The sequence below is a fragment of the Crocodylus siamensis genome, chromosome 5 (assembly GCF_052110815.1).
Source record: "Crocodylus siamensis isolate JL-2025a chromosome 5, ASM5211081v1, whole genome shotgun sequence".
Classification (NCBI taxonomy): Eukaryota; Metazoa; Chordata; order Crocodylia; family Crocodylidae; genus Crocodylus; species Crocodylus siamensis.
In genome coordinates this window covers 124,754,605-124,781,577 of record NC_143399.1, presented here as the reverse complement: position 1 = coordinate 124,781,577, position 26,973 = coordinate 124,754,605, and the positions used below count along the sequence as shown (strand labels likewise).

At 43.0% G+C, this 26,973-nt stretch overlaps 1 protein-coding gene across 7 annotated transcripts in view; it reads left to right on the top strand.

Moving 5' to 3' along the window:
- Positions 1-26,973, top strand: part of BBS9 (Bardet-Biedl syndrome 9) — a 482,129-nt gene that overhangs the window by 229,268 nt on the left and 225,888 nt on the right. For all 7 annotated transcript variants that reach the window (XM_090050217.1, XM_090050216.1, XM_090050215.1 and 4 more), the window contains one exon: positions 23,079-23,261. In XM_090050217.1, the coding sequence (XP_089906343.1) occupies positions 23,079-23,261 (183 nt within the window). The remainder of the gene's footprint in view (positions 1-23,078; positions 23,262-26,973) is intronic.

Sequence of the window (26,973 nt, the reverse complement as noted above, 5' to 3'; positions counted from 1 at the left end):
ACAGAAGAGGAAACATGATATATGTTCCACTTTATGCTTCATTATAGTTCTCTTTAACATCAGTGCATGTGGTTCAGTGCAGCTACAAATTGGCTGTGCCCTCATTCTAAAAGTCCTTTTCCTTTATGCCAATAAACTCCTTGGCTGCTTCAATCACCTCATTTATCATTTGAAACTCTTCTTGCCAAGGTATTCCATCAATTGGGAAATGGGTAGAAGTCTGAGGGAGCTGAGTCTGGTGAATAGGCTACGTGGCAAATTAATTCAAAGTCATATTTGGTCACTGCAATCTGGGGTGTCTTGGGTGGTGCATTATTCTAGAGAAGCAGAGTTCCTTGATATAATTTTTAATGGTATTTGTTCATAATAGCTTCTCACAAGTACAGCACTAATGGCATTCCCCATAGATCTTGCCTGTAGAAAGGTATGTGGGATGCTTCACTTCCTAAAAAGCTGTGGCTTATCGAGTGATAGCACCTGCTTCAATTTCTTGGAAGTTGGACGCTGCTTATCTTTTTGCTGTGTACTGGCCATTTAATTTTAGGATCAAAGTAGTGAGCCCATGTTTTGGCCTTAGTGAGTGCATCTACACAAGATGCTTTACTGCATAGTAGTGTAGTTTACTGTACAGAAAGCATGTGCGTCTACATGTGCACATGCTTACTGTGCAGTAAACCTTGCTATTCATGAGTAAATTTGCTACCTACAAAAGCAAGTAGCAAATTCAGTTGCAATTAGTTACTGCATAGCAGTGCTCATGTAGATGCCTAACTGGGAGCAAATCTACTCCCAGTCAGCTGGTCACCAGGGGGCAGGAGATTGCTTTCTGTTCCCGGGAGCTGCCTGCTGCTGGGGTAGGCTCTGCCAGTGGAGCCCAGGCAGGTACTTTGTCCCTCTAGCGTGGCAGCAGGGAGCTCCAAGCCACCTGCTCTGAGACCACAGAGCTGGTGCTAGGAGCTCCCTGCTGGCGGGGGCTGGGGAGCTTGTTTCCTGCCCAGCTCTGTGATTGTGGAGCTGGGTGGGGAGCAGGATGGGGAAACTGGGTGAGCTCCCTACTCCATGAGTTGGGTGGAGAGCAGGCTAGGGAGCCTGTTCCCTGCTCAGCTCCATGTCACAGAACTGAACAGGCAACAGGTCCCCAGCCTGTTCCTCATCCAGCTCTACAATCATGGAGCTGGGTAGGGAGCAAACTTTCCAGCCCCTGCCCTATGGTCGTGGAGCAGGGGCTGGGAACTGTCCTGGTCAGGGGCAGGTCCCAACCCCATGCCCTGATTGAGTGATTGAGGCATGGGGCTTGGGAAGAGATGCAGGGGTGGGGTAGGTCCCGGCCCCAATCTGACTGTGGGGAAGCGATCAGTGAGCTAGTTGTTAGCTGTCCCACCAGCAGATTGGGGCAGGGGTCGGAGACCTGCCCCTCCCCTGCAGCTCTTTCCAAGTATCCTGCCCTTGATCAGGGAGCTGGGCCCAGGAGCTCTGTGCTGCTGGGGCAGGGGGACATTGTCCCTGTTCCACCACCAGGCAGCACCCCCAGGGGCAGGGGGCAGTGTCCCAGCCCAGCCAGGAGACAGCTGTTGGCCACCCCTGTTCCAATCAGTGGTTAACATTCTGGACACCTGTTTTGCTGAGTGCTTTTCATCCCTGATCTTCACTGAGGATAACATACACTGACCCAGTGCTGATGTCCCCTGTCCCAACTGTATGACTGACTCTTAACCTTCTTTCACTTTCCAGCATTTTGTGGACTCCATCCACTTGTTTTTTAGTGTCACAGCCTTTGCACAGTTATGAACCAAGGCTAGAATCATTGTATTCTTGGCTGACCCTCCGGGTTGATTCTTCCTTGCTTAAATTCAGTTGCCAAAAAGGTTGTAATCCTATATGAATGTACTATGACCATTTTTAGACTTTCTAAAGGATAATACCAATTTTTGCTACTGCTTTTTAATTTTCTCATCTAGACAAAAAAGACCAATAAAAATAATATTTTTTCCTTAGTACTTGTTTCCAAATGAGTGTTGTTAACTCCTTGATGCTGCTTCTTGTTTATTCATGCAAAGATGCTAAAGAAAGAAACAACCATGATAGAAGCACATTATATGGGTCATGTTTCTGATCTCTTCCAACTTGGAAGACAAAAATACTGTGTTTTTTCCTGAATGAGACCAATTTATTCTGTTACCCTGCTGGTTAATAAGTTTGTCTAGATTTCTGATCTACAGTGTACAGTATGTAGCCAGTATGCTCACTATCCAGATGTATTTTGCTAACTTTGATGCAGAACAATTAAGTGAACATAAATACATTTTTGAATACATCCTGTTATGACCAGTAATGGAAGAAACTAAGTTAAACTATTAGATTTGACTGAACTGGAGCATGAACTTGAAATGTATTACATCAAGAGAAACGAGATGAAAGTGTTTAAATTGTAGTTAATTTTTTCTAGGATAAAAATATGTCTTATCAGAAAACTTACCTCAGCCAAAATAATTAAGAGCATTTGTTACCAATTTAGTGGGGTGTGTTTATATATGTTGGCCCTGAAAAATGAGACTCTTTTTTTCCTGTGCTACATAATTTAGGGTGCTGTTTGTTAAAACCATACATTCTTCAGTAAAAGCATTTATAAACCTTCACTTCGAGAACCAGGACATTACCACCTCTCTCTGGCTCACAGAGGATTTTTTCTTCACTAATAGGGCCTCTTTCTTCCTTATGGGAGCTGAAGTTTCTCTTAGTCTTGGGGATGGGATGAGGGAGGCTGGTAGGCTGGACAGAGCAATAATAGGCCACTGACTCTTGTATTGCTGATGGTAAAGTTTGAGTCTATTAAGTCCTTTTCTCAGTAGAAGGAAATTTCCTCTGTGCTTAAGATCAGCTGTTCCTTCTGCTCCCCGCTTGTTTAGACTAAGGCTGGGATTTAACTATTGCTCCATGCATCACAATTGCTTTTTTAGGTCTAAGATTGCTAGGTGGCTTGGGCAGTGTGTAGGCATTTTAGGCCCACTGTCAGCAGCCCAAGGCTGTGCATGATGTGTCAGAATCTGTTATGCTTGCCACAGAAAAAAAAAAACTTGTAAGGAGAATATTTCTAATTTAAGATAAATCTTCAAGAAAGCTGATCAGTGTTGTAATGAAAATGCATGTGTCTGGTGCTAGTAATGGTTTGTTCTAGAGGGATCTGGTTCCCTCATGAACTGGAATTGGAAGACAAGGGAATTTTTTTGGAATTAAGTTAAGGGTCCTTATGTGTGGTGCAAGAAGGAGCCAGGACTTTAAACGTAATAAACACTTCTGTTCTCTCCACCCCACCCCAGTGCATCACTAAGTGCTATAATTCAATATTAATTTTAAAAATATTTAAAATTTCAAACATGTTCAGAATAGAACAATAGAAATAATGTGTGGAAGTATGGTGGTGCAAAATAGGGCCCCAATCCTAGAAATGTTTTGCGGATGCTTAGTCTGTTGCTTATTGCACAACAGTATGTATCTTATGATGAGATGAAGTATTTTGTTCTTTCAGAATTACTTATGATGTCATAAATGTTGGCCTTATAGTATTTCTCACTTCAGCATGCAACTAAACATACTATTTTGACTTTGAAATCCAAACTGGTAGGTTTCTATCATTGGTTTTCAAACTTTTTTTTTTGTCTGCATACCCCTTTATCCCCTTTACCTGCAAAATATTTCAGCTCTACACCCATCTCTTCATGCTCATTTGTCCGGAAGAGTATAGACCACCTTGTAGCATGACTGATAGCCATGCTTTTACTCACTGCATATTGAACAGTCAGAAGCTCCACCACCATTATTAAAATTTAGGCACGTAGCCTTTGGCAAAACTCTATGTACCCCTGGGGTATGCATATCTCAGTTCAAAACCACTGGTTTAAATGACTAAGCAACCTTCACATTGGAGTTGTTGTGCAGGCATGGCAGATATGCCTGCAGGATAAACTGCACCCGATTCTGTTTTTGCTGACTTTTTATTCTTGTGAATCATCAGAGAATTTAAAGTGAGAATTTTCTTAGCCTTACAGCTTCAGAATAGAACTGCTGATCAGAAAGAAGGCACAATTCCAGGTTCACAGATGCATGCTCATAATGTACTTGACTATACCAGGAGTGCAGGAGACCCAGTGTCCTGATCTTTTGATTACCAAGTAAAAGTCTGTTCACTGTGTCACCTAAAAGTTATTTTTCCTCATTTTCTGGGGGATTCTTTTGTAGAAAGGCTTGAATGATTTTGGAAATTGATTCGGTGATGTATAGTTTGAATCCATCCCAGTAACCTGACTGAAACAAACTACCATCTGATAACATTTTAGGATTCTGAGTTTTTGGTGTGAGTTTAGTTCCCAGGAGACTAGTGGCCACATCAGCGATTGGCAGTGTTGTTTTTTTTTTTTTTTTTTGACAGAAAGGCAATGTTTTATATGGCATACACAATATGTGGGTTTTCCACATGAGGAGGAAGGACACTAGTTGGGTGTTCATTTGTGGAGTCTACACTGCTAAATTTTGTGGTAAATCTGGTCTGTGGATAAAATAGAGGGTTTCAAGCTGTCTGGGACTAGTCATTAAGCCACCTTTTATGAACAGTGAATTCGTAAGTTTTACTTAAAGGAATATTTTGTAACTGTTTTTCTTAATTTTATAATAAATTAGAATCTAATCTCCCTGCCAGGTTCTTTCAATTTCATACAGATGCTGCGTTTGGTCTCAAATTATTATTTAAACTCTCCGTTTCATCATAACATTCTTTGTATTGCAGTAGTTAATGCTTGCTACAGAAAAAAATAGAACTTGTTTTGGGAACATTTTTTATTCAGAGACAGGTGTTCAAGCAAGCAGCTATTATGTCCTTGAGTCCTTCTGTCTTGACATAAGAAAATACTTTATTTCCAGATGTGGAACATTTTTTAAGGCTTTACTAAGCTCATATGCTTGAAAAATACCTCAAAATAGCAAATACGTTTGTCTCATGAACTGCTCTGAAGATATTGTTGTATTTAGTAGGAAAGTTTGAGCTTCTAGTTAGCCTGATGCTTTTTCTCTTTAATTTTTAATTTTAGATTTTTTTCCAGTATAGTCTTTTAATTTAACAGTATGACAGTCCTACAGTTGTGTAGCTTCTATATTAAGACTTGCAATATTTTCAGTTTGGTTTAAATTATATGGTATCCAGCCTGCACTGGAAGTTTGGGAAAACACTCAAGATGTATTGGCAAAAATAACAACATTTCAAATGGCAATGAGTCTGCAAGCAGTGGGTTGGAAATTAGCCATCTGTTTCACTACATTTTATCTGTTTGATTTGGTGGTGTCTTTGTTTTTATCTTTCAAGTATGTTGGCATGTAAACAGGTTTTTGGTTCATGTATGTAAATGCAGCAATATTTATGTGCTGGTAATGATTGTATGGCACTCTGAAAAAGATTTGATGGACTAAAGTGTACATATATTCTCAGCTTGTTAGATAATATAACAGTGATTCTCCAACAGAGTGCAGTGATATCCCGGGATGCCACAAGATCCTTTTAATAGTGCCACAGGGTGCCACATAATATTAGGCATGCAAACTTCTAAACGTGATTCAGAAGGGCCGCGTACAGACATTCAGTTTCTCCTGGGAGAGTTGTTGCTCTCCCAGTAGAAACCACAAGTGTACAGACATTCATGATTTTTTCTCTCAGAGCAAAAATCACCACTCTAGGTGAAAAATAACCCAGGAACAACCAGAGTGAAATTGCTCTTGGGAGAATTTCTCGTGGTAGAGCAAATGTCTGTATGCATTTCCTTATGAGGGAAGCCACAGCTTGGTCCTCCAGCATCCTAGGGTACTTTGCTCCTGCCCTTCCTCCCCCGCCACCCCCTCCAGGGAAAGAGTGTGTCACTCAGTCTGGACTCTACTGCACCATCTCAGCAGGGAGCAAAATATGCCCCCTTCACAATTGCCATATTATGATGCAGGGAGACACTGACTGACTGAGCAGTCTGAACCAGCAAGTTTCATTGTCCTGGCCCTGCTGCCATTCTTTCTCTCTGGGCAGGTGAAGGGAGCTTGTAGAGCATGCTGAGATGTGTGCACAGGGGCCCCTGGCTGTGCAGTATCAGCACTGCAAGCTCTCTGCTCTTCAGGGGCTCAGCATTTGAAAGTCTGTTCAGGAATCTGCACATTAGTTTTTCTATTAGGAGAACAAACCTGGGAGAATTCTCCCAGATAATGTCAATGTTTATATTCAGCCAAGATAAATCTAGAGATTTCAAATTGGAATCCATACCATCAAAAACATTCTCATCTGTTGTGGTCTTTCTGAGTCCTTTGCAACAGAATCACTCTGTTATTGTTCCATAGTCAGGAAAGTGGTGGAAGCTAAGAGCTGGCATTTTATGAGTGGTGCCTCAAACCTAAAAAAAGCTGATAACCACTGTTTTATAGTAGTGTGTGAGAAAAGACTGCTTTAGGTAATGGTGTTAGTAGGTGCTAAGCACCACTTTTCGAGGCACAAATAATTTATTTAATCTAGATTTTTATATTGCATTCATCACTATGATATCTAATTATCCTGGTTCTACAGGCATTTACCATGTGTCACTTTTTATATATGTTAGTAGTCTCTATTGAAGTGAATGGTATTACAGGTTGAAACCCTGGCATCACAGAACATCCCACTGAGTTCAGCAAAGCTCCAGGTTTCATCCACAGGACTTGAATTTTAGTATATGCATTAGCGTTTTCAGGATTGGGGCTTGTGTGCATCTCATTTGATGCTGAGCAGCCTTAACTCTCTGTGGGAGTTGAATGAACTCAGGAATTTGCAGACTCTGGCTCTTAATATACAGTGAAAAATAACTGGTTTCTTAAGTTACCAGCTTGCTTGAGCATGCCAAAGATAGAGATTCATTGCCTCAGTTGACTGGCTTATAATTAAAACCAAGCACTTGAAAATATAAGCAAAATGTTTGCCTTATTTAACAACTTTCGCCTCTGCTACCCATTCAATTGGTATCTGGCTGTATCAGTTTTTAAATATTTTTGGATAAGAATGCTGCTAATTCAGATGGCAGCTCTGTAGTGAAAGTCCCTCTGTCCTCAGTGTTCATTTCCATGGATGTGTATGCATAATTTGGCACATCCCTATACTTAAATAACATTTTTGTTTTGAAAGCATAAGTAAAGGATTCATTGTAACTCACTGGCTTCTCGGGTTCTGCATAATGTGTACCAGATGTTACTCGCCTCAGATAAGCTACTAATTTCATAACTCCACCTTTTAGTTTGGATGTACGCTGGAACCCACTTTTGAATATACTGGGAAGAATTACAAGTATTTTGTAATAAACTGGATCAACTGCTTTATTTTATAGCTTAATTCTTTTCTCTTTCTCATTTTCCTGTCTTCCTTCCTCTTTGCACAAAGTAACAGGCAGCTGCTTGTCTGCAAATCTGGCTGAGAGCTATTTCTGGATAGGCTAGCACAGGGATATATCATATAGGTATTTAAGTCACCCTTGTATTAAACCCACCCCTGTGCCAACCAGAATAATAAGTCAGAAGCAAAATAAAACAGCCCATCCCTTGCCAAAAAAGAACAAAAAATAAATGAACAAAAAATGAACAATACATATAGTTATATACTATTAAAACCCAAAAAGAAGGTATCAAAAATAATGTAAAAATTAGTTGATAACACTGAAATTGTCAAAAGATTTTTCATCTACAAACAGAGGAAATGCCATAAGCTCTAGAAAATCAGCTTGGTTATTGCCCTTGGTTTTTACATGCGTGATAGAACTCAGGACAATACCCTGAGTTTAAAACAAGCAGATGCTTGTTAATTAAAAAAAAACACAGGGAAAATGTTGCAAATGTGCCTGTTAATAAAAAATTTCTCAATACTATTTTATTAATAGGAAAAAACAGAATGGGTGGATGTAATATAGAAATATGGATGTTAGTAGTACAATTGATACCTATACAGTAATAATGAAGAGCACATCAGATCAGTTTCAAGCTTGACTTTTGCTTGCCTGACTTATTTAAATCCCTGGGGCGAACCATAATAGAGATTTCCTAGTAAGTTAGCTTGACATCAGTCTGCTAGTGATTTAGTCTGGATTTCTGTGTTTTACCAGGTACAGAGTAGGCTATAATCTGAGTCCTTCCAGCTATTCCTAGTGGAAAAGAAAAGGAACAAGGATCACATTAATCAAAGCTGGGAAATAACACTATAACAATAATTGTTCTAAAGAGTAAAAAAAAAAAAAGAGAGACTTTAATCAATATTGTTAAATTGCCCAGATTCTATCACATCTTTTTATTTTATTATAAAACTCTTCTTTTATTGACATAATAACCTGTTTTATCCAACTCATTTCTTTATCACCATTGCTGCTACCAGAACTTTAAATAAAACAAAAGGGTGCAGTGTGTCTTATTTACTGGGATAATGGCAATCTATTCCCTCCTTGTTTTCTGGAGACAGAATCAAATTTCTTATATGTGTTGAATAAGATAGAGAGGAGTCAGTTTTAAATAGTGACACCCATTTGTTTGTCATTTTGGCTGCCTTGGTAATCTATCACTTATAATGTATGTTTTGTATCAATAGCATTGTTTACAAGGAGCTTTGTGATGAACAGTGGAAAAATTGGTAGTGGTTCTTCAGTGGGAATCCCTTATATAAAAAGTGTAAAAGCATGGTTTAGTGGCTGAAGTTTTGGAATAAGAACAAAGAACTCACCTTCCCTTTTTGACTCTGTTAACTTATAGTTTTGTCAGGTGTGGAATGAGAACACTGATATAATGCTATTTGCCCATGGGAGGATTAATTATTTTATATTTCTGAAACACTCTGAAGATATAAATGTATTATGAATTTTAAATAGACCTGTGTTTTATCTAAAATCCAAATATTGGAGGAAACAGTTTTGTCCTGCTATTTTATCTTAAATGAATGGGAAATGATTTTGCAAAATAATATAAATTTGAGGAGGGAATTGGGTCGGTGTGAGTCTGGACACTTATGATACTAGGGCCCTTTACCTCTCAGTTACCCATTCAGATCATGCTTAGGTTAAGAATTATTTGAAAACTGCCATGATTTGGCAGCAGCATGACAACATGGCCAGGCACCCAGGGCAGTTGCTGCACAGAAGGGTGACTTCTAGTTGTTGCAGCCGTGATCACAATCTCTTCCCTGCAGCAATAGCTAGGTTTTTTGCTTCCATCATCTTTGGTGCGTGGGGTGGTTGATCCTTTCGCCATGCCCTGGTTGTGATTGATGGCTGTTCACTTAGGAAAAGTGAATTAGCCGTCTGTCATGTTTATGCCAGATATATGCTAATACCAAAACTAGCACCTTCACAGTTGGAACTGATTGGGACTCTCATATTGGGGTCTGAAGCAAATTCAAACCTAGGCTCGTACCTATACAGTGGAGTACTGAGAATGTTGCTGTGTTGAAAATACTCTCCTTTGGAAGAATGTAAACTATAAATTGATGGTTTTTTGTATGTAGGCTGGGTGTCTGGCAAGGATCATATCTTGGCATTGGAAGCCTTGCCCACCATTCCATAAAGCTGGTTCAGATGTTAAAGTTTTATGCATGATAGCTGTTGAGGATGTATGTGTACATAGATTGTCTTACTAGTATCCATCTCATTGCTTTGTAAACAGGTTTTGTGATACTTTATAAAGATGGTACAAAATAAGGCCTTTTTTGAGATTTAAAAAAAAACTAAATAACTGAAACTACTATAACATCATAGATGTTCTTATAGTTTGCATTTCTAGTGTACCAGTCATTATAGTAGTTGATCACACACATCCAAGTCAAACAGTAATGTTGGCAGAAAAGGATTGTGCATTAAACTCAAAATGCCAACTTTTTATGCTGCCCAAGATATGCTATTGCTATTTTTTCAACAGTGGGGGAAAAGGTTCTAGTTCTAATAAAGTATTATTAATGTTTTGTTAGAAATTATTTTCCTTCTCTAAAATGTATAGTGATAGATAAGTGTTCTGCTTTAATAAGAAGGAATTATAGAACATGTGAAAACATATGTTCTTTACTTTGTGCTTTGTATTGACCCAAATATCATTAATATTCTAATATATGAGAAACTTCTCTGATTATCCTTCTCTGTAAATGCAGTAAGGAGGAGTTAATTAAGCAGTTACTTGAGTTTACCTAGGATAAAAGTTTGTACCAGAGTCCTGAGATAAGAACTTACATGGATGCACAGGAGAGTCTGAATGCATGTGTGGGCTTTTCAAAAGTAAAGAGTAAATTTGTGTGTTCACTCCAAAAATTGAAGCCCCTTAAAATGTTAGTTATTTTTGATAGCCTTGACCAGTAATTTCATAGAATTTAAAGGAATAATGTTAGTTCAAAAGACAGACTAAGCAGTTAAACTTGGAAATTTCTTCCTTACATGAATATGCTATGCAGAAATCATAAAAAGCAAGTACTTTTTCTGTACTTAGAAATGTTTTGGATCAAGTTTTGTTGGTACTACTCTTGGTAGGTGAAGTCCATGAAATTCTTAGGAGATTATAAAAACACTTCTCGAGCTGAGCTTTGCCCTTGCCATCTGCAAATATAAAATACAATAGAAATCTGTTAAGCTCATAACCTCAAAGTACAGAAAAAATATTCTTACACACACACACATGCATGCACACACACACTGCGCTTCCATTAACAGATTTTTTTTCTCTTTTTTTTTATATTGGCCTCTGCTTTGATCCAGATAGGTTTATTGAAATAGGGTGAGATTTTGGTCAGCCAAAAAAAATCATAAATGCAAAGTAAGTGTGGATCATCTTTTAAAAATAACTATATTGAATGTAGCACTACCTTTCCTTCTTCTGTTGCTTTGAGAATCACAGGTTTGAAAAAAATTAGTTATGTTTTGTTTTGAGACTTGCCTAAAAAGAAGGGAAATGAAAGAAGTTTAGTAGACAATAATAGGCCATGTATTGGCTAGAGAGATTCTTTCCTTTAAGCTATCTGGTCAGAAAAGTCTGCATACCTCAGTAATATTTTTGGCTATGTGGAATATTGAAACTGGGAGTTTGCTATTTTATCCCGTTGTTGTGCAGTTGGAAAGAATTGGGGGACAATAGAGATGCTTCTGATATAAGCGAAGAAGAAATTTCCTTGTGTCACGGAGTCACAGAGGTGCCCCGTGATTGTGAGGGTGATTGGCAGAGCTGTCAATCACCCAGACAGCTCCGGTGCCTGGTTGCCAGGACAACCAGGTGGTCACATGGCCGGAAGAGGGCAGGGCCTGGCCTTTATAACTAGCTGGGGCCGGAGCTGGAAACACAGTTCCCTTCTGGCTGCCGCAGGAGCAGGAGCTCTGCGGCTGAGTTGAGTAGCCTGGGTTAGTGGTTGCTACTTCACCACGCTAACCGGCTGCAATGATGCAGGGAACAAGACCGCCCTGACGGAAGGTAGGATTGAGAGCCCTGGCGGGGCTTGGAGGTATTGTTAGGCGTGTGGAGCCTTTGTTTATGTTGTAGCCAGATGGCTTGAGTATTACGTTACAGTTTACACCAGAGGACCGGGTGAGGCTGTAGGGGAGCGAGGAGGCCTCACGGGAGCTCCCCCACAGCTTGGGGGTTCCCAGTGCCCAGTAGGGGCACAGTGCCAGGGGCACGAGCGTCAGTGCCGCAGGGCACCCTATTGCGCCAGGGAGGCGCGGTGTGCGGGGTTACACACCCCGGCCCATAAGGGCGGTGTTTAGCCCCGGAGCGGGGCAGAGACAGGGCGCAAGAGGCGCGGAGTCAACCCCAGAGAGGGCAAGGCCCCGGAGCGGGGCAGAGACAGGGCGCAAGAGGCGCGGAGTCAGCCCTAGAGAGGGCAAGGCCCCGGAGCGGGGCAGAGACAGGGCTCGGAGCGCGTGGCGTGTCGGCCCCAGAGTGGTGAAGCCAAAAGGGGCGAAGCGCAGGGAGCGCGGTAGAGGCCCCTGAGGGGCGAGGCCCCAGAGAGGGGCCGAATAGCAGCCTAGCTAGCCACCCAAGGGCGCCGAGAGTGAGCCGGCCCGAGGGCGCTGAGACTAAGACGGCGATAGAGCTCCGGCTAGGGCGGCGATAGTGCCGGCCCAAAGGCGCCGAGGCTAGGGCGGTGATAGAGCCGAGATCCGGGCAGAGGGAGCGCGCCGGCCCAAGGGCGCCGAGGATAGGGCGGTGAGAGCGAGCCGGCCCGAGGGCGCCGAGACTAGGGCGGCGGGATCGCTCCAGACTTAAGACGGAGCCGGCGATTAGCCAGGTGCCGGCTAGAACCCGGCCCAGGAGTGCCGGTATCAAGCGGCGCTAGCTAGTCGGGCCCAGTAGGCGCCAGCAAGTAGCTGGGCGCCAGCGGGACAGGCCCAGGGCGCAGGGAACGGGTGAGAGAGGGGCCCGACCCAAGGAGGCGCCCGGTGGGCGAGGAGCCCCGGTGCCCGAGAGAGAGAACAAGGGCACCAAGGGGCGAGGGACCACGCAAGCGTCCCCCAGAACAGCTGCGAGGCTTGGGGCGTGCTGAGGGGGAGGCTTGGAGGCACGCATTGCCCTTAAGGCAGGACGCATATCGAATCCCCAGTCTGGGATAGGGACGAACAACAAGACCGTCCATTAGGGAAACTGGCAGCCTCCACATTATATATTTAACCATCAAAGTCGTGGCGGGCGAGATTCTGAGGGTGCTACGTCACCCTAACGTGACGGTAGGCGGCGCTAGGGAGCTCACGGCCGCCCCTAGCGCCCGCTGCCTCACACCTTGATTTCTTGGTTTGTTATATATATTTATTCAGAAAGTAAAGCAAACTTTATCTGAAATAAGAAGGATTTGCATAATTAATATGAGAATCTGGAACATGGTTTAGAAATTATGGATAAAACATGGCTGTATGGGGAAGCTCTGGTATCTCAGCTCCTGAAGACAAAAATGTCATCTCCCCTTCCCCCTGCCCCACACCCCACCATTGTAAAAATGGTTATTAGAGAGAATATTCAGGTAGAGAGGAAATAGGAAAATATGGAAAATGCTTTAAGACTTTGGAAAACATTTTAAAAATGGATGCAGGAATTCTGAAATGTCTGAGTGCAGATCCTCAGAACGCTTTTAAAAATATTTACCTGATGTCTTGGGAATTGTTGAAAGCAATTTTTCTGTGTGAGAAAAGGTTTATTTTTTACCCTATAAATTGAGAGTGGAACCATGTGTAGATATGAATGAGTATAGAATTATCAATGAGTCTGGAGAGTCTTCCAGCTGCTTTCTATATTGCTTCTAATTCAGAATGGATCTCAAGAATGTCTCCCTTGTAACCTTTCCCCTGTCTAATGATAGAGATTGGGTTTTGAAACTAACATATATGTGTAGACATACATAATCTTATGGTAATAAAGATGTTATAATTGCAGATGTACCCAAACTGAAGATGAAGTTGTAAGGAAATGATTTTAGACATTAAAACTGGTTTCTCTGAGACTGAATGGGGAATTGATGTGTATAGTATGTGGAGATATGTCATACAGATTTTGTTCATGCTACATTGTTAAGTATGGCCTCTCAAACTTAAGCCTATTACTGGTGCTCAATTCTTCATTGCACATTGCGCCTCTCAGAGGAGTGTAATTTTAGTAGCAAAGTAAGCATTCTTGTGGCTGGTTGACTTTTTTTTAAGTAGCTTTTATAGTTTGCCATGTTAAAAATTGGTAGACTATTTAAGTATTTAAGAGTTAGGTAAAGGAATGTAATCCTTCCTATGGACATAATAATAATAGGATTCATGTTCAGTGGTTGCTTTACTGACAAGCCTCTCCCTCCAATATTCACCAATAGTATTTCCCCACAGTAGGCAGTGGTAATCAAGCCATTCCAGCTCCCATTCTTCTGTACTCTAAATACCCTGGGAAATCGGTTATCCTTGCCATATGTTTAACAGGTTTAGGATACTTAGAAGCACAAGGACTAAACAGACTCTGAACTGGAGGATTCCTTACATAGAAAGCCATGCCAACAGCTCCTTCTCATTTATATGCAGCAAACACAAGTACATAAGGTGATCGTTTGTGCAGAAATATAGCACAAGAGAAGAGACAAAGTGGACATCGACAGGCATCTAAGATATAACTATGTCCCCATATTTTGTTTACCGATATAAATGGTTGTCACTCCTATTTATGGATGCAAATATTTACCAACTGTTCATCTGCTTCCTACCACTGTTACATATTAGCCCTTATCCAAGCCAGAAGCTCTCTGGGCACTGATTTCTGGTTGTAGCCGTGTTGGTGTAAGGACATAGGCAGGCAAGGTTCTTTGGGTAGATATCTTTTATTAGACCAACTGAGTAGTTGGAAGAAAGTTATTTGCAAGTTTTCAGGTACAAGTACCCTTCTTCAGGCATAGGGAGACTTTGCTGTTCTGAGATCTCCAGGTAATGAAAGAAGCTAAAAGTGTGACAGGAGGTCAGTGAGAATGTAAATAGGTAGAAATTAGGAAAACAATGAGTAGAGAAGTGGTGAGGGGGAATGAGGGAAAAAATGGGTGAAGGAAAGCCCAAAGGGTGTCTCAAAGTAAATGGCTAGAAATTAGGAAAACAAAGGGTAGAGAGGGAAGAGAGGGGGAAAAATGTAAATAGTAAGTTCAGGATGGTACCTGGTGGATCAGATGTCAGGCAGGTTGTAATGTGTCATAAAACCAATGTCTATATTGAGTCCATGATTTTTTGTATCCAGTAGATTTATGAAGTGAAGTTTGTGGGCTCAAAATACCCTGCTTAATGGGTATTTTGCATTGGTTTTTCACCAGTCCCAAGGGACGGCCCTGCTCAATACGGTATGGGACGACCAGGGTGAGGGAGAATTGTTACCCTTCATCAATGTAGCCTATGTGAAGGAACACCTTGAGAGGCTGGACACCTTCAAGGCAGCTGGCCCAGGCAGTTTACACCCCAAGGTACTTAAGGAGCTGGCAGGCATCATAGCTCAGCCACTGGCACGGATCTTCAAGAACTTGTGGCTCTTAGGTGAAGTGCCCGAAGATTGGAAGAAGACCAGTGTGGTGCCTATCTTCAAGAAAGGGAGAAAAGTAGATCCGGGGAACTACAGGCCTATCAGCCTGACCTCTATCCCTGGGAAGATCTGGAAAAAAGTATCAAAGAGACCATTCTTGATAAACTGGCTGATGGCAACATCCTGAGGGATAGCCAGCACAGGTTTGTTGTGGGTAGGTCTTGCCTGACCAGTCTCCTCTCCTTCTATGACCAGGTGACATATCACCTGGACAAGGGAGAAGAGATTGACTTCTTATATCCTGATTTTAAAAAAGCCTTTGATCTGGTGTCCATGATCATCTCATGGAAAAATTGGCCAACTGCGGCCTCAACTACATCACAGTCTGATGGCTCAGGAATTGGCTCCAAGGTTGGAGCCAGAGAGTGGTAGTTGCCAGAAGTAAATCATCATGGTGCACCGTGACCAGTGGGGTCCCCGAAGGCTCCATCCTTGGGCCTATACTCTTTAACATCTTTATTAAAGACGTGGACATTGGTATCAGAAATGAACTGGCCAAATTTGCCAATGACACCAAACTTGGGGGTAAAGCGTTCACACCTGAGGACAAGATGGTGATCCAGGCTGACCTAGACAGGCTCAGAAAATGGACGGACAAAAACCTGATGATGTTCAACACCGAAAAATGCAAGGTACTTCACCTTGGGCGGGGGGGGGGGGACACGCAGCACGCTTATAGGCTCAGCAGAGCTAAGCTTGCTAGCACCACAGCCAAAAGGGACTTGGGGGTCATGATTGACCACAAGATGAATATGAGCCACAGTACGATGTCACAGCTGGTAAAAAAAGCAAAACTCTGACTTGCATCCATAGATGCTTCTCAGGCAAATCCCAGGATGTCATTCTCCCACAGTACTTGGCCTTGGTGAGGCCACAGCTGGTGTACTGCATCCAATTCTGGGCTCCACAATTTAAAAAGGATGTGGAGAAGCTTGAGAGAGTCCAGAGGAGAGCCATGCGCATGATCAGAGGGCAGGAAAACAGGCCTTATGATGAGAGGCTGAGCCATGAGACTCTTCAGCCTGGAAGAGCTCAGCGGGGACAGGCCTATAAGTACATCAGGATCTGGGGGAACACATGTTCACCAGAGTGCCTCAAGGGATGACAAGGTCAAACAGTCACAAACTCGTCCAAGACTGTTTCAGGCTGGACTTAAGGAAGAACTTCTTTACTGTCCGAGCCCCTGAGGCCTGAAACAGACTGCCTCCAGAGGTGGTGCAAGGACCTACTTTGGATTCCTTTGAGAGACATTTGGATGTTTATCTTGCAGGGATCCTTTGACCCCAGCTGACTTCCTGCCCCTGGGGAAGGGGGCTGGATTCGATGATCTTCCGAGGTCCCTTCTAGCCCTAATGTCTATGAAATCTACAAAAGGTGTTTTGTAAGTTCCCTTTGAGGATTAGAACTGAAAGGTCAGAGAGGGAGTGATCGTCTTGTGAGAAGTGTGCACCCACAGGTCATTGGATATTTTTTGCTTTGATGGATTTTTGGTGTGCGTTCATTCTGGTACGCAGTTGTTGTTTGGTTTCTCCTAAGTACTTTCCATCAGGGCATTTGGTGCACTGGATGAGATATATTACATTTCTGGAGGTGCAGGTGTAAGATCCAGGAATTATGATGGTTCTGTTGTGGGGTGTGGTTATTTTGGGAGTGGTGGAGAAGTGTTGGCACGTTTTGCCTTTCTTGTCCTGGCACAGTCTGGATCCAGCTATTTGCTAATTTCCAGCTATTTACTTTGAGTCTCCCGTGCTTACTTTTGGCTTTCCTACACCTATTTTTTCCCCTGGATTCAGACCATGCCAAGACAAGAAATGCAAAATGTGCCAACACATCTCCACCATACCCACAATAACCACATCTGCCCAAAGAACCTTGCCTGCCTCTGGGCACTGAAGAATTTACTCACTTAATCATTCCACTATACCAGTCTTGTAAGACATGATAAAGACTTTGCTGATTATCAGCATATTGAATATGCCTAACTTACCTTTTCTCATTTTCCTTGAGAATGCAGGTGTCACTCGAGCTGTGTAAAAGTGGACTGATTGCAGCATCAATCTTCCTTAAAGGACAATGATGTATGTGGCAGTGATGGCAGCAAAGAAACTTTTTTTCTTAACTGCCATTTCATCTACCAAGTGTCATCTGGCAGAACTGTTCTGACTGGTGAATGGCCTGATTAATCCAGCTTGTTTCTGCCTAGAACCTGATTCTGCTTCAGTCTGCTGTAATGACTTGGGCACCTACTTTGCAGACAAAATCACGCACATCTGCACAGTTTGGGAACACTTACTTATGCTGCAGAGTCAGAGTTTGGGGTTGAGGAAGTCTGGGTTTTGTCCTGTTTATATGGATTGTTTTAAATTGCTCTTATCCACTGATGTGGAGGATGTACTTGGAGGGATGAGGGCAACCACCTGTGAACTGGGTCAAAGCTTGTTCTTGCTTGTAGAAGCCACCTGAAGGATACTTCTGGTAGGGCGTGTCAACATCTCCCTTTGGGAGGGCACGGTACTTGACACTCTTAAGTCGGTAATTGTCTGGCCCCTGCTCAAGCATCACTTGATGCTGACTCTCTATCCTGTTATCATCCTGTCTCCAACCTCCCCTTTTTGGGGAAGGTTGTTAAATGGTAGTTGCCTGGTATACTTTAGGCATATCTAGATAACATCTTAGGTCCTTGTCAGTCTGGCTTTCATCCTGCTTTGTAGCCTTAGTGGATGATCTTCTCCTTGATAGAAACAGGGGAAATTGTGCCCTGATGATCTTACTCAAGCTTTCAGCAACCTTTGATGTGGTTGACCATGAGTTGCTGATGAAGCATTTACATGACCAGGCATTCACAGGACAGCTCTAATTTGGTTCCACACTTTCACAGCAGGGAGGTACCAGAGGGTGATGATGGGCAAGTGCCTTTTATTCTTTCAGGACCTTTCCTATGGGGTACCCCAGAGATCTATTTTCTCACTCCTGTTGAATGTGTATATAAGGCTGCTGGACAAGATGGTACAGAGATTTGGAGTCTTCTGGTGACACCCAGGCCTACCTCTCCTTTTCTTCTGACTCTGGCCTTGCAGTCTCAGTTCATTCCCAGTGCTTGGCTGCAGTTAGGGACTTGGCTGCAGGTGAACCCATGGAACCTGAATCCAGACAAGACAGAAATGATGGTGGAAGGCAGATCACGTGACTTAGGGGGAAGTGGGACACCTATCACTGGGGTTCAGCCTCTCCTTATCACTCAGTCTTGTGGTGTTCCTGGATCCTCTGCTGCACTTGGATCTTCAGGTAGCAGCTGTAGCCAGGAGCATCTTTTTCCAGCTCTTGTAGGAAGGCTGTGACCCTTTCATCTTGTGACTCTGATATGGCCACCATTATCCATGCCATTATCCATGCCTTTGTAACCTTAAGGCTAAATTAATACAATGCATCCTATTTAGGACTGCCCTTAAAAACCGTCCAGAAGCTGCAGTTAGTGCAGAACATGATGGTCTGCCTTCTGACAGGGATATGTCACCAGAAGCATATAACTCCAGTGCTCCAGAGTCTGATGGACTACCAGTGGTTTTACAAACACAATTCAAGGTGCTAGTTTTGATCTATAAGACCCTTAAATGGTCTGGGCCCTACAAATGTAACAGACTGCCTTTTCACTTATGCCCCATCACGATCCCTATGGTCAGGTAAGAGCCACCTCCTACAAGTACTGTCAGCGCACCAAGTCTGCCTGGTAAAAATATGGGAGGTCGTTCTCCGCAGTTGCTCCTCGGCTCTGGCACTCGTTCCCTCTTCAGGCTTCCTAGGGCCCAAGCCTGGACATCTTTTGGAAGCTGTTTAAGACCTTTGTATTTGGACAGGCATTCACCAAACAAAACAAGAATGAGTTGCTGTTTAGGAGGTTTCTACTTTGATATTCTAGTTTGTAGCAGGATCTGGCCCCCAGGGTTGGCTGTGGTGCTCCTTGGTGGCCATGTGACTGCTGTCTCCACTCTTGCTTCTTGGGGTATACTTTCTTTTTACCTTGCCTGCCACACCTTGATGCAACTTACAGGGTTTCAGGAGGCTGTCCACAGGGTCCCCGGCTAAGCCCAGTCCACCTCAGCCTTGCCCCTTGAGCACTAAGTTGTAGTCCTTCTGGCCCTAATAGTGCCTCAGGGCACTAGTCACCTTATCAGCTGTGTTCATGGCCTCCATTCTCCCCTGTAGCCATGTCCATGCCCGTGCCTCACAGATGTTACTTTAAGTTCTTCCTCTGGCCCTGGCTATCTGAATTCCTGACTGCAGGCCCTCTGTATCCTTGACTGCAGGCCAGGCTGCTTCCTCTGTACCAGCCCTCAGCCCTCTGGATCCAGGCCAGGCTGCTTCCACTGGACTTAGCTTTTCCCTGGACTCACATGGCTGAGGGCTGGTACAGTGGAGGCAGCCTGTCCCAGTGTCCCACCCCTCTGTGGCTGTTGTCCTCCCCTACAGCCACCACCAAGTCCTACAGTTTCAAATTTAATCCTAGTATAAATACCAGGAAACTGCTGTTCTGAACCTAAAAAGTAAAATCCACGTCACTCTGGATCTTTGCCATAAGCCCCTCAGTTCTCTCCTTCTAGCTATGGGATAGCTCAGGTGCCTGCCAATCCATCTCCTGCAGCCGTCTCCTCCAGGAGGTCCTCTCCTTGCAGACTCCAGGGCCAGACTGCCTGCTTGGTCTGTGGCATTGGTCTTACGTGCCCCAGAGCCCCATCCCTTCTTGTCAGGTGGCTCTGCAGCAACATACTGGGGTTTCTGCTTTGGATTGGTGGCCAGCTTGCCCTCCTTTGCTGAAGTTTCACCCAGTTTCTTGCATCCTTTACTCCTGCGCTACATTGAGGTCTCCCCTGGGTTGCTTTCTTCAGCACAGCTAGCTCCAGGGTAGTCACTGCCTGGTAGCATCTACCCCTGTTGTCACTGGCCTGCTTGCTTCCTAGCAGCTAGCCTTTGCCCAGCTGCCAGACCCACACAGCAAGCTTAGCCTTCTGTGGCATCCCCTTTGAGTCCCTGCTACATTGTTCCATTTTAAATTGCTTTAGTCCTCTTGTCACTTATTATTTTAAATTTTTTCTGTTTTCTTATAAATTGCCCTGAGCCATTGTTGGGAAGGGTGGCATATAAACTGAGTGAATAAATAAACAAATAAATAAATAAATGTACCCTCCCAAGATTCCCCAAAACACATTGCACAGGAAAGATTACTTATTTGACAGCCGTGACGTCCCTATGAAACACTCCTTGGGGAGAAAGAACAGTTTTCTACAAGTTGTTATCTATATCCTCTCAGATTGGACAGTCACCTATTCACACGAGGTTGAGGTGATACAGTTCTCAGTGCATAACGGATCCTGTTTATTATAGTGTTGTATTTATCACATAAATCACCTCCATGATTCTATGTATGCATATGTAATGTAACAATGAAAGAGGATATAGGTCTTGGCATTGGTTTTGTGTTGTATATGGAAACAAGAGAGCCTGTATCTTAAATCTTTTTTCTGAACAAAAACACTATTTTTTTCCTAGTGTGTCCGTTGCCTTATTAGGATCTAAGATGGAGTAAGCAGACTCTTCTCATTTTCAGCTACTTCCTGGTAAAATATGGGCTGAAAAACTAGTCATCTGCAGAGAGGCTTATGTATAGATTTTTTGTCTTAAAGAGGCTGCAGCTAGAACTGTTATGAAAATTCTGACATGATGGCAACCCTAAAACTTTAGTGATGAGGGGGGGGTAAGGCATTAAAATGAATGTCCTGTTCTTAAGAGTTGCCTGCTGAGCTATCAGAGCTTCTCAGATTCCCTTTGCCATTGTCCAGTTTTTAACTTTTGCTTAGTGAACCTTTTCCAAAGGGAACATGTAATTATTTGAGCTGGACCTAATGCCCCATTTTTTTGCTGTAGGCTAGCAACTATATCATGGGTGTACTGTATGCAGTATGCAACATGAACAGTGCCACTTTATTAAGGTAAAGGAACTATGTGACCATGTTGATATCATATAATACATATCTACAATGCTGCTGCTTTCCTGTAACTAATTTTAGAGCGTATTTTGGCAGCTCTCACTTTTTAGGATTAATTTCACACTACCTTTTATGACTTGGACTTTTTTCCTTAGTGCAGCTAAGCAGGCCTCTGCTTCACTATTTGGCTTTAGTTGATACAGTGTTTGGACTCGAGAGGGACCCTTTAAGTTCCCTTTTTACTTGAAAACCTTAAATCCTAAAATGTAAAACAAAAAAGCTATCAACACATTTTGTTTGAAATACTTCATATGTATGACTTCCTCAAAGTCTCTGTCTTTGTTTCTGGGCACGTGGGAATCTGGAGGGAACACACACATCTCTAGTGCCAGTGTTACACTTTAAAAATAGGCTTCCTTAAACAAATGCTAACAGCTGGTTGGCTTTGTTTCTAGGATGAAGATGCATAGCATAGTATTTTTGCCTTTTTAAGAGATTGCTGAGCTTTAATAAATTGACATACCTTTGCTTTACATAGTAAATTATTTTTTATATTAGTTGTGTATGACTTTCACGTAAGTGTCATACAGTAGTCTACAAAATCAAGACTTAATAGTATGCACACTTCAGGGATTGGAAGCCTATGGCCCCTGGGTCAAATCTGGCCTGCCAGGCAATGTTATACAGTCTGCAAACCTCATCTTTTCACTGAACTCTGTTAATTCAGCCCATCACTCCTAAAAGTTTGCCAACCCTTGTCCTCCTTAATAGTGGTGATGTTTCCATTTTATACATGAGTAAATAAAGGTAAAAGAAGTTAAGGGCGGTGCTTTGTGTTGATATAAATGGTAGCTACAAATGATCAGAACTTCTGCAAACCAAGCTTTGAATAAGCAGTGCATAGAGTTACTGACAGAGAGGAGACCAGGGAAGTTCTGGTTAAGTGCCCAATTTTAAGCTACCAGGTACTACTGATTTTTAAAATAAAACTCATTTAGTGTGGGCAGCATGGAAGAATCTATTCCTGGTATATAGAAAACAAAATGGGAAGCTATATTGCTAGTTCATAATGACTAGTAGATGTTTCAGTATTTTATATAAAAAACTGACAATTTGGGTACATCCCTTAATAACTCCCCCTTAAGTCAAAGAATGTTTTTTCTTGCACTTCTGCAAGGTAATGCTATGTGTTTATGTATGGGAAGTCGGTAATAATATCTATATTAATGTAACACATCTAAAATAAATAAAATAACATTTAGTACTCTCCAATGCTTCCGGTTTTGTTTTTTTCTTTACTTAAGAACTGACAAGGATAAAATATCATACCAGCTTACAGGAAATTAAGGTACCATTTCAAGCAAGCACAAAATGAATTTTCTTTTCAAGATCTGTGTGGTCCCGTGTCTGCCATTTATGTTAAAATGGTATCAACCAGTCACATGCCAGAACATCTACATTATTGTTGAAGTAACTGGTACAAACTATGCACACATACCCCCCCTAACAAAATAATAAGGCAGTAATTATTTTCATGTAGAAATAACTGAAAATAACAGCTTTAACTGAAATAACTAAAAATAACTGTCTTAAGAGAGAGAAAATATGTTCAGTACTTTTGATGAGTCCTTCAGGGCTGCTGGTCATACAGGGATTAGCATCATGTGTGGTATAAACCTGAATGTTTACAGTTTGTCAGGGACTATTGTGTTACATTATATGATGGGGCTCAACCTGGGGAATGCCTTATCATAGAATATGCATTAAATAGAAACCTCTTTACACTGATTGTAATAGATTAATCCTACTACCATATGGATTTTAAATGACCTTGAATGCACAAAAGACAAATTCAGACAAATGATAACTCATTTAATACTCTCTGTGGTTTGTGTTTATGGAAGACAAGAGTTCATCAGGATTTTCTAAAGAAAAATGAAAGTGTGCCAAATGCAATTTTAGTGTTGTGTGCGCGAGTATGGTAAAATTATACCTAACAGAAGTTTGTAATTCTTGCAGGTAATAGCTTTAGCAGATGCTGCACAGGAAAACCAAGCCAATTTGTTCCAGGCATTCATAAAGTTGAAGAGTGCCACCCATCTGGTGATTATGTTGATTAGTCTGTGGCAGAAACTCAGCCCTGACCAAGTTGCTATTTTGGAAGCTACATTTTTGCCATTAATGCAAGATACTCAAGAACTGGTAAGGATCTGTAAATTTACTTACCTTGCACATTTGGAAGAGTATTAATTCTTTAAACTAACATGGTTTTTCCCATGTATTCTATAAAAAAGCCATTTTAAGGGGTTATATTTCACTCAGTGCCAATGGAGACAGCATTGAGACTGGCAGCTGCAGGACAAGCAAAGTTGTAGTACCCTTTCTTTACCTTCTAACCATGTCCGCTGGAGCTCAGGGGCTCTGGGTTCTGCAGCATGCCACACTACCCTACTTCTGGTAGCCTGGTGGTCCAAATGAAGTGACTCTCTGGGCTAGATCTAGCCATGGGGTTTTTCTTTTGGTATTAGTAGGTTATTGTGTGGCTTGTTGAAAGATGCAAACTTGTTTCTTGGCTGAAATGTCCTTGCTGGGTAAAACCAGTTTTCAGGCTGGTGAAGTAGATGTCACAGGTATTCTCCTCAGAGCCAGTGCTGTTGTATCTGTGGGCCTGACTGGATGTGTCTGGTATAGTTGCTGGTTTTGTGGATGTAACTGGTGGTTCATGGGTTTTCTGTATATAGTGGTTTGTAGGGTGCCACCACAAATATGGATCGTTATAGCTAGAAAGTTGATGTTAGTGTAAGAATATTCCAGACATAATTTGATAGAAGGGTGGCAATGGGTTATCTGTGATAGAAGTCCATAAGCAAGCCTAGGTGTTTGGTCCAGATGATGAAAATATCATCTACGTAGCTCAGGTATAATGCATGTTTGATGGCACGGTTTCCTACAGATTTTTCTTCAAGCTGGGTCAGAAGAGGTTGGCACATCAGGAGGCCATCTTCATGCCACAGTCATGGTCATTGTTTGGATGAAGTGACAGCTGTTGAAAGTAAAGTTGTTGTGGGTGAGGATGAAATAGATGATTTTGTGCAACGTGTTGATGTTGTAAATCTGGGTCTAAACTGTGTTCTTGTAGGTGTTTCAGGCAGATAAGTACTAGGCCTGTTCAAATCTTTAGTCTGTGATTCAACTTAGTGGAGATTCAGCATGATTCGGTGGCCAAATATCTGAATTGAATCAGGAGACCCTTTATTCTCTCCAAATTGAATTAGAACCCTCCAAATCAATTCGGAGAGATTTAACGATTCAGACATAGACACAGCTTTAAATGTTTTTTCTACATATCTCAAGGTACCAGGCTCATGAATGCTGCACTGTTGGGGTGGATAGAGCATCCCACAGGAGCTCAGGGGGCTCCCTAGTGTGCTTGGCAGCAGACTCAGAAGCATATAATAATTTGTCGCTGGAGTTGTACCAGTATTTTAATGAAGCAGATAGGAAATCTAGGTCAGGAACCAAAGGAAAGTGCTTAGAAACAAGTGTTTACAATAAGAGGGGGAATATTCCTATATCTCAAATGATTGCTTGAAGATAATGTTGGCTTGCATTTCTTTTAAAAAGATTCCAAGCTATCTGACCTTTAAAACATATTGCAGGACATATATGTTCATAAAGTCTTATATTAAATCTGCGTCAAACTATTGCAGTATATACTGAATCCTTGTTTTGAGCTGCTTCATGAATCTCATACTCAGGGCTGGTCCATAAATATATTAGCAAGCTTATGCTAGATTCCAGGAGAACCTAGAGAAGTCCATGATTTCAGTTAGAAAACTAAATAAACTGCTTTTCCATGGCTTTGATCAAAGCCAGGTAAAACAAAACATTTTGTCCAAGATTTGCCTGGGGAGGGGGTGTTCATAGATTTCATAGACATTAGGGGCTGGAAGGGACGTCAAGAGATCATCAGGTCCAGCTCCACCGCCATAGGTGGGAAGTCAGCTGGGATCAAGTAACCCAGCAAGAAATATATCCACCTCTTTTTTGAAGGAGTCCAGAGTAGGTGCTTGCACTGCCTCTGGGGTAGTTTGTTCCAGACCCTGGGCACACGCACTGTAACGAACTCTTTTCTTATATCCAGTCTAAATCAGCCTTCCTTCGGTCTTCCTTCAGAGTTTATGGATATTAGACCTTGTGATCCCTTGTGGACCTCTGGTGAACAAGTGTTCTCCCAAGTTCTGATGTACCCCTCTTATGTAATTGTAGGCTGCCACCAAGTCCCCCCTGAGCCTTCTCTTCTCCAAACTGACGAGTCCTAAATCCTTCAGCCTCTCCTCATATGACCTTCCCTCCAGGCCTTGGATCATACGAGTGGCTCTCCTCTGGACTCTCTCAAGCTTCTCCACATCCTTCCTGAAATGGGGGGCCCAATATTGGACATAGTACTCCAGTTGCAGTTTCACCATGGCTGAGTAAAGCAGGAGGGTGACTTCCCTGGTTTTGCTTGAGATGCATCGGTGGATGCACATCAGAGTTTGGTTAGCTTCGCCAGCCACAGCATCATATTGGTGGCTCATACTCATCTTGTGTTCAATCAAGACCCCCAAGTCCCTTTCAGTCATGGTGCTGAGTGTAGCACTGCCGAGCCTGAAAGTATGCTGAGGGTTCTTCCTGCTGAGGTGCAGCACCTTGCCCTTCTCTGGATTGAAGGCTGTCAGGTTTTGGTCAGTTCACCTTAAGAGTGTGTCCAAGTCACCCTTGTGGCAAAGTGGGGTCCCTGACTGGCCACAGAGCTAGTTTCCCCACCTGCCTCTGAGCACGCCGCCCACCTGTATTGCCCGCAACACCTTGTTGGTAATTAATTAGGCTGTTAATTAAGGTGGGAGGCTGCCCATTGTACACCCCAATATTGGGGGGGCTATCCGCAGCTCTGTTCCACCCTTACACTTTGGCCCGAACCTCGTAGATGGCATCTCAGGCAGTTGCCTCAACTGTCTCCTTTACCCATTAGCTGTGGCCCCCAATTATGGGACTTTCGACTTCCATAAGTCCTGGCCCCGTCTCAGGCCAGTCGAGACCATGAGCTTCTTCGGTCATCATGGGCATCCCTTGCAGTGGGCCCCTGGCCCTTTTGACCCTTTCGGTCCTGGCCCCAGCATTGACCAGCAGAGTGCCTCAGTTGGGTTTTTGCCTCCTACCTGCACTTAGGGATTGGGGTCCCCCATTCCTAGCTCACGTGCTCCTGGAAGCGTGCATGACCCTGCAGGGTCACTCCCCCCAGCAGATTCAGGCACGTCCAGAAGCTTACCTGGCCTACCCTGCTCTGTTGGTGTTTGGCCCACCCAAAGGTGAGGGCTGGGGTTAAAGTGCCCCTACTTGCCTTTCACCGAGGTAGTAACTGGCCTGGCATTTCCTGGGGGCTCCCGTGCCACTGAGAACCCCACCAGGCCACCCACTCCTGGCAGGTACAGTTTTAGGTCATGCCCAGGACCAGGAGCATCCAGACCATCCCCTACAGCTCCTGCCCTTACCTCCAAGATGTTGCATGAAGCCTTGCAACCAGGCAGTGTTACTGCCTGCACTGCCAGCAGCAAACTGCCCTGTTTATATAGGCAGCCTGGGATCTAAAATGGCCACTGCAATCAAACACCTGCTCACTGCTTGGCTCGGCCCTTGAAGTGGCAGGCACCAACAGTGCCCTGCCACAGCCCTGTATCCCCAGCCTGTCCTGTGGTTTAACCGCTCTCTCCCATAATTTAGTATCATTAGTGAACTTGGCCAGTTCATATCTAACTCCTGAATCCAGATCATTGATGAAGATGTTAAAGAGTAAAGAGATGTTAAGAGTTTTTCTGGTTTTTTTTATTTGGCTCTGAAACTTGAAGTGCAGGGATGTACATATATTTGAAAT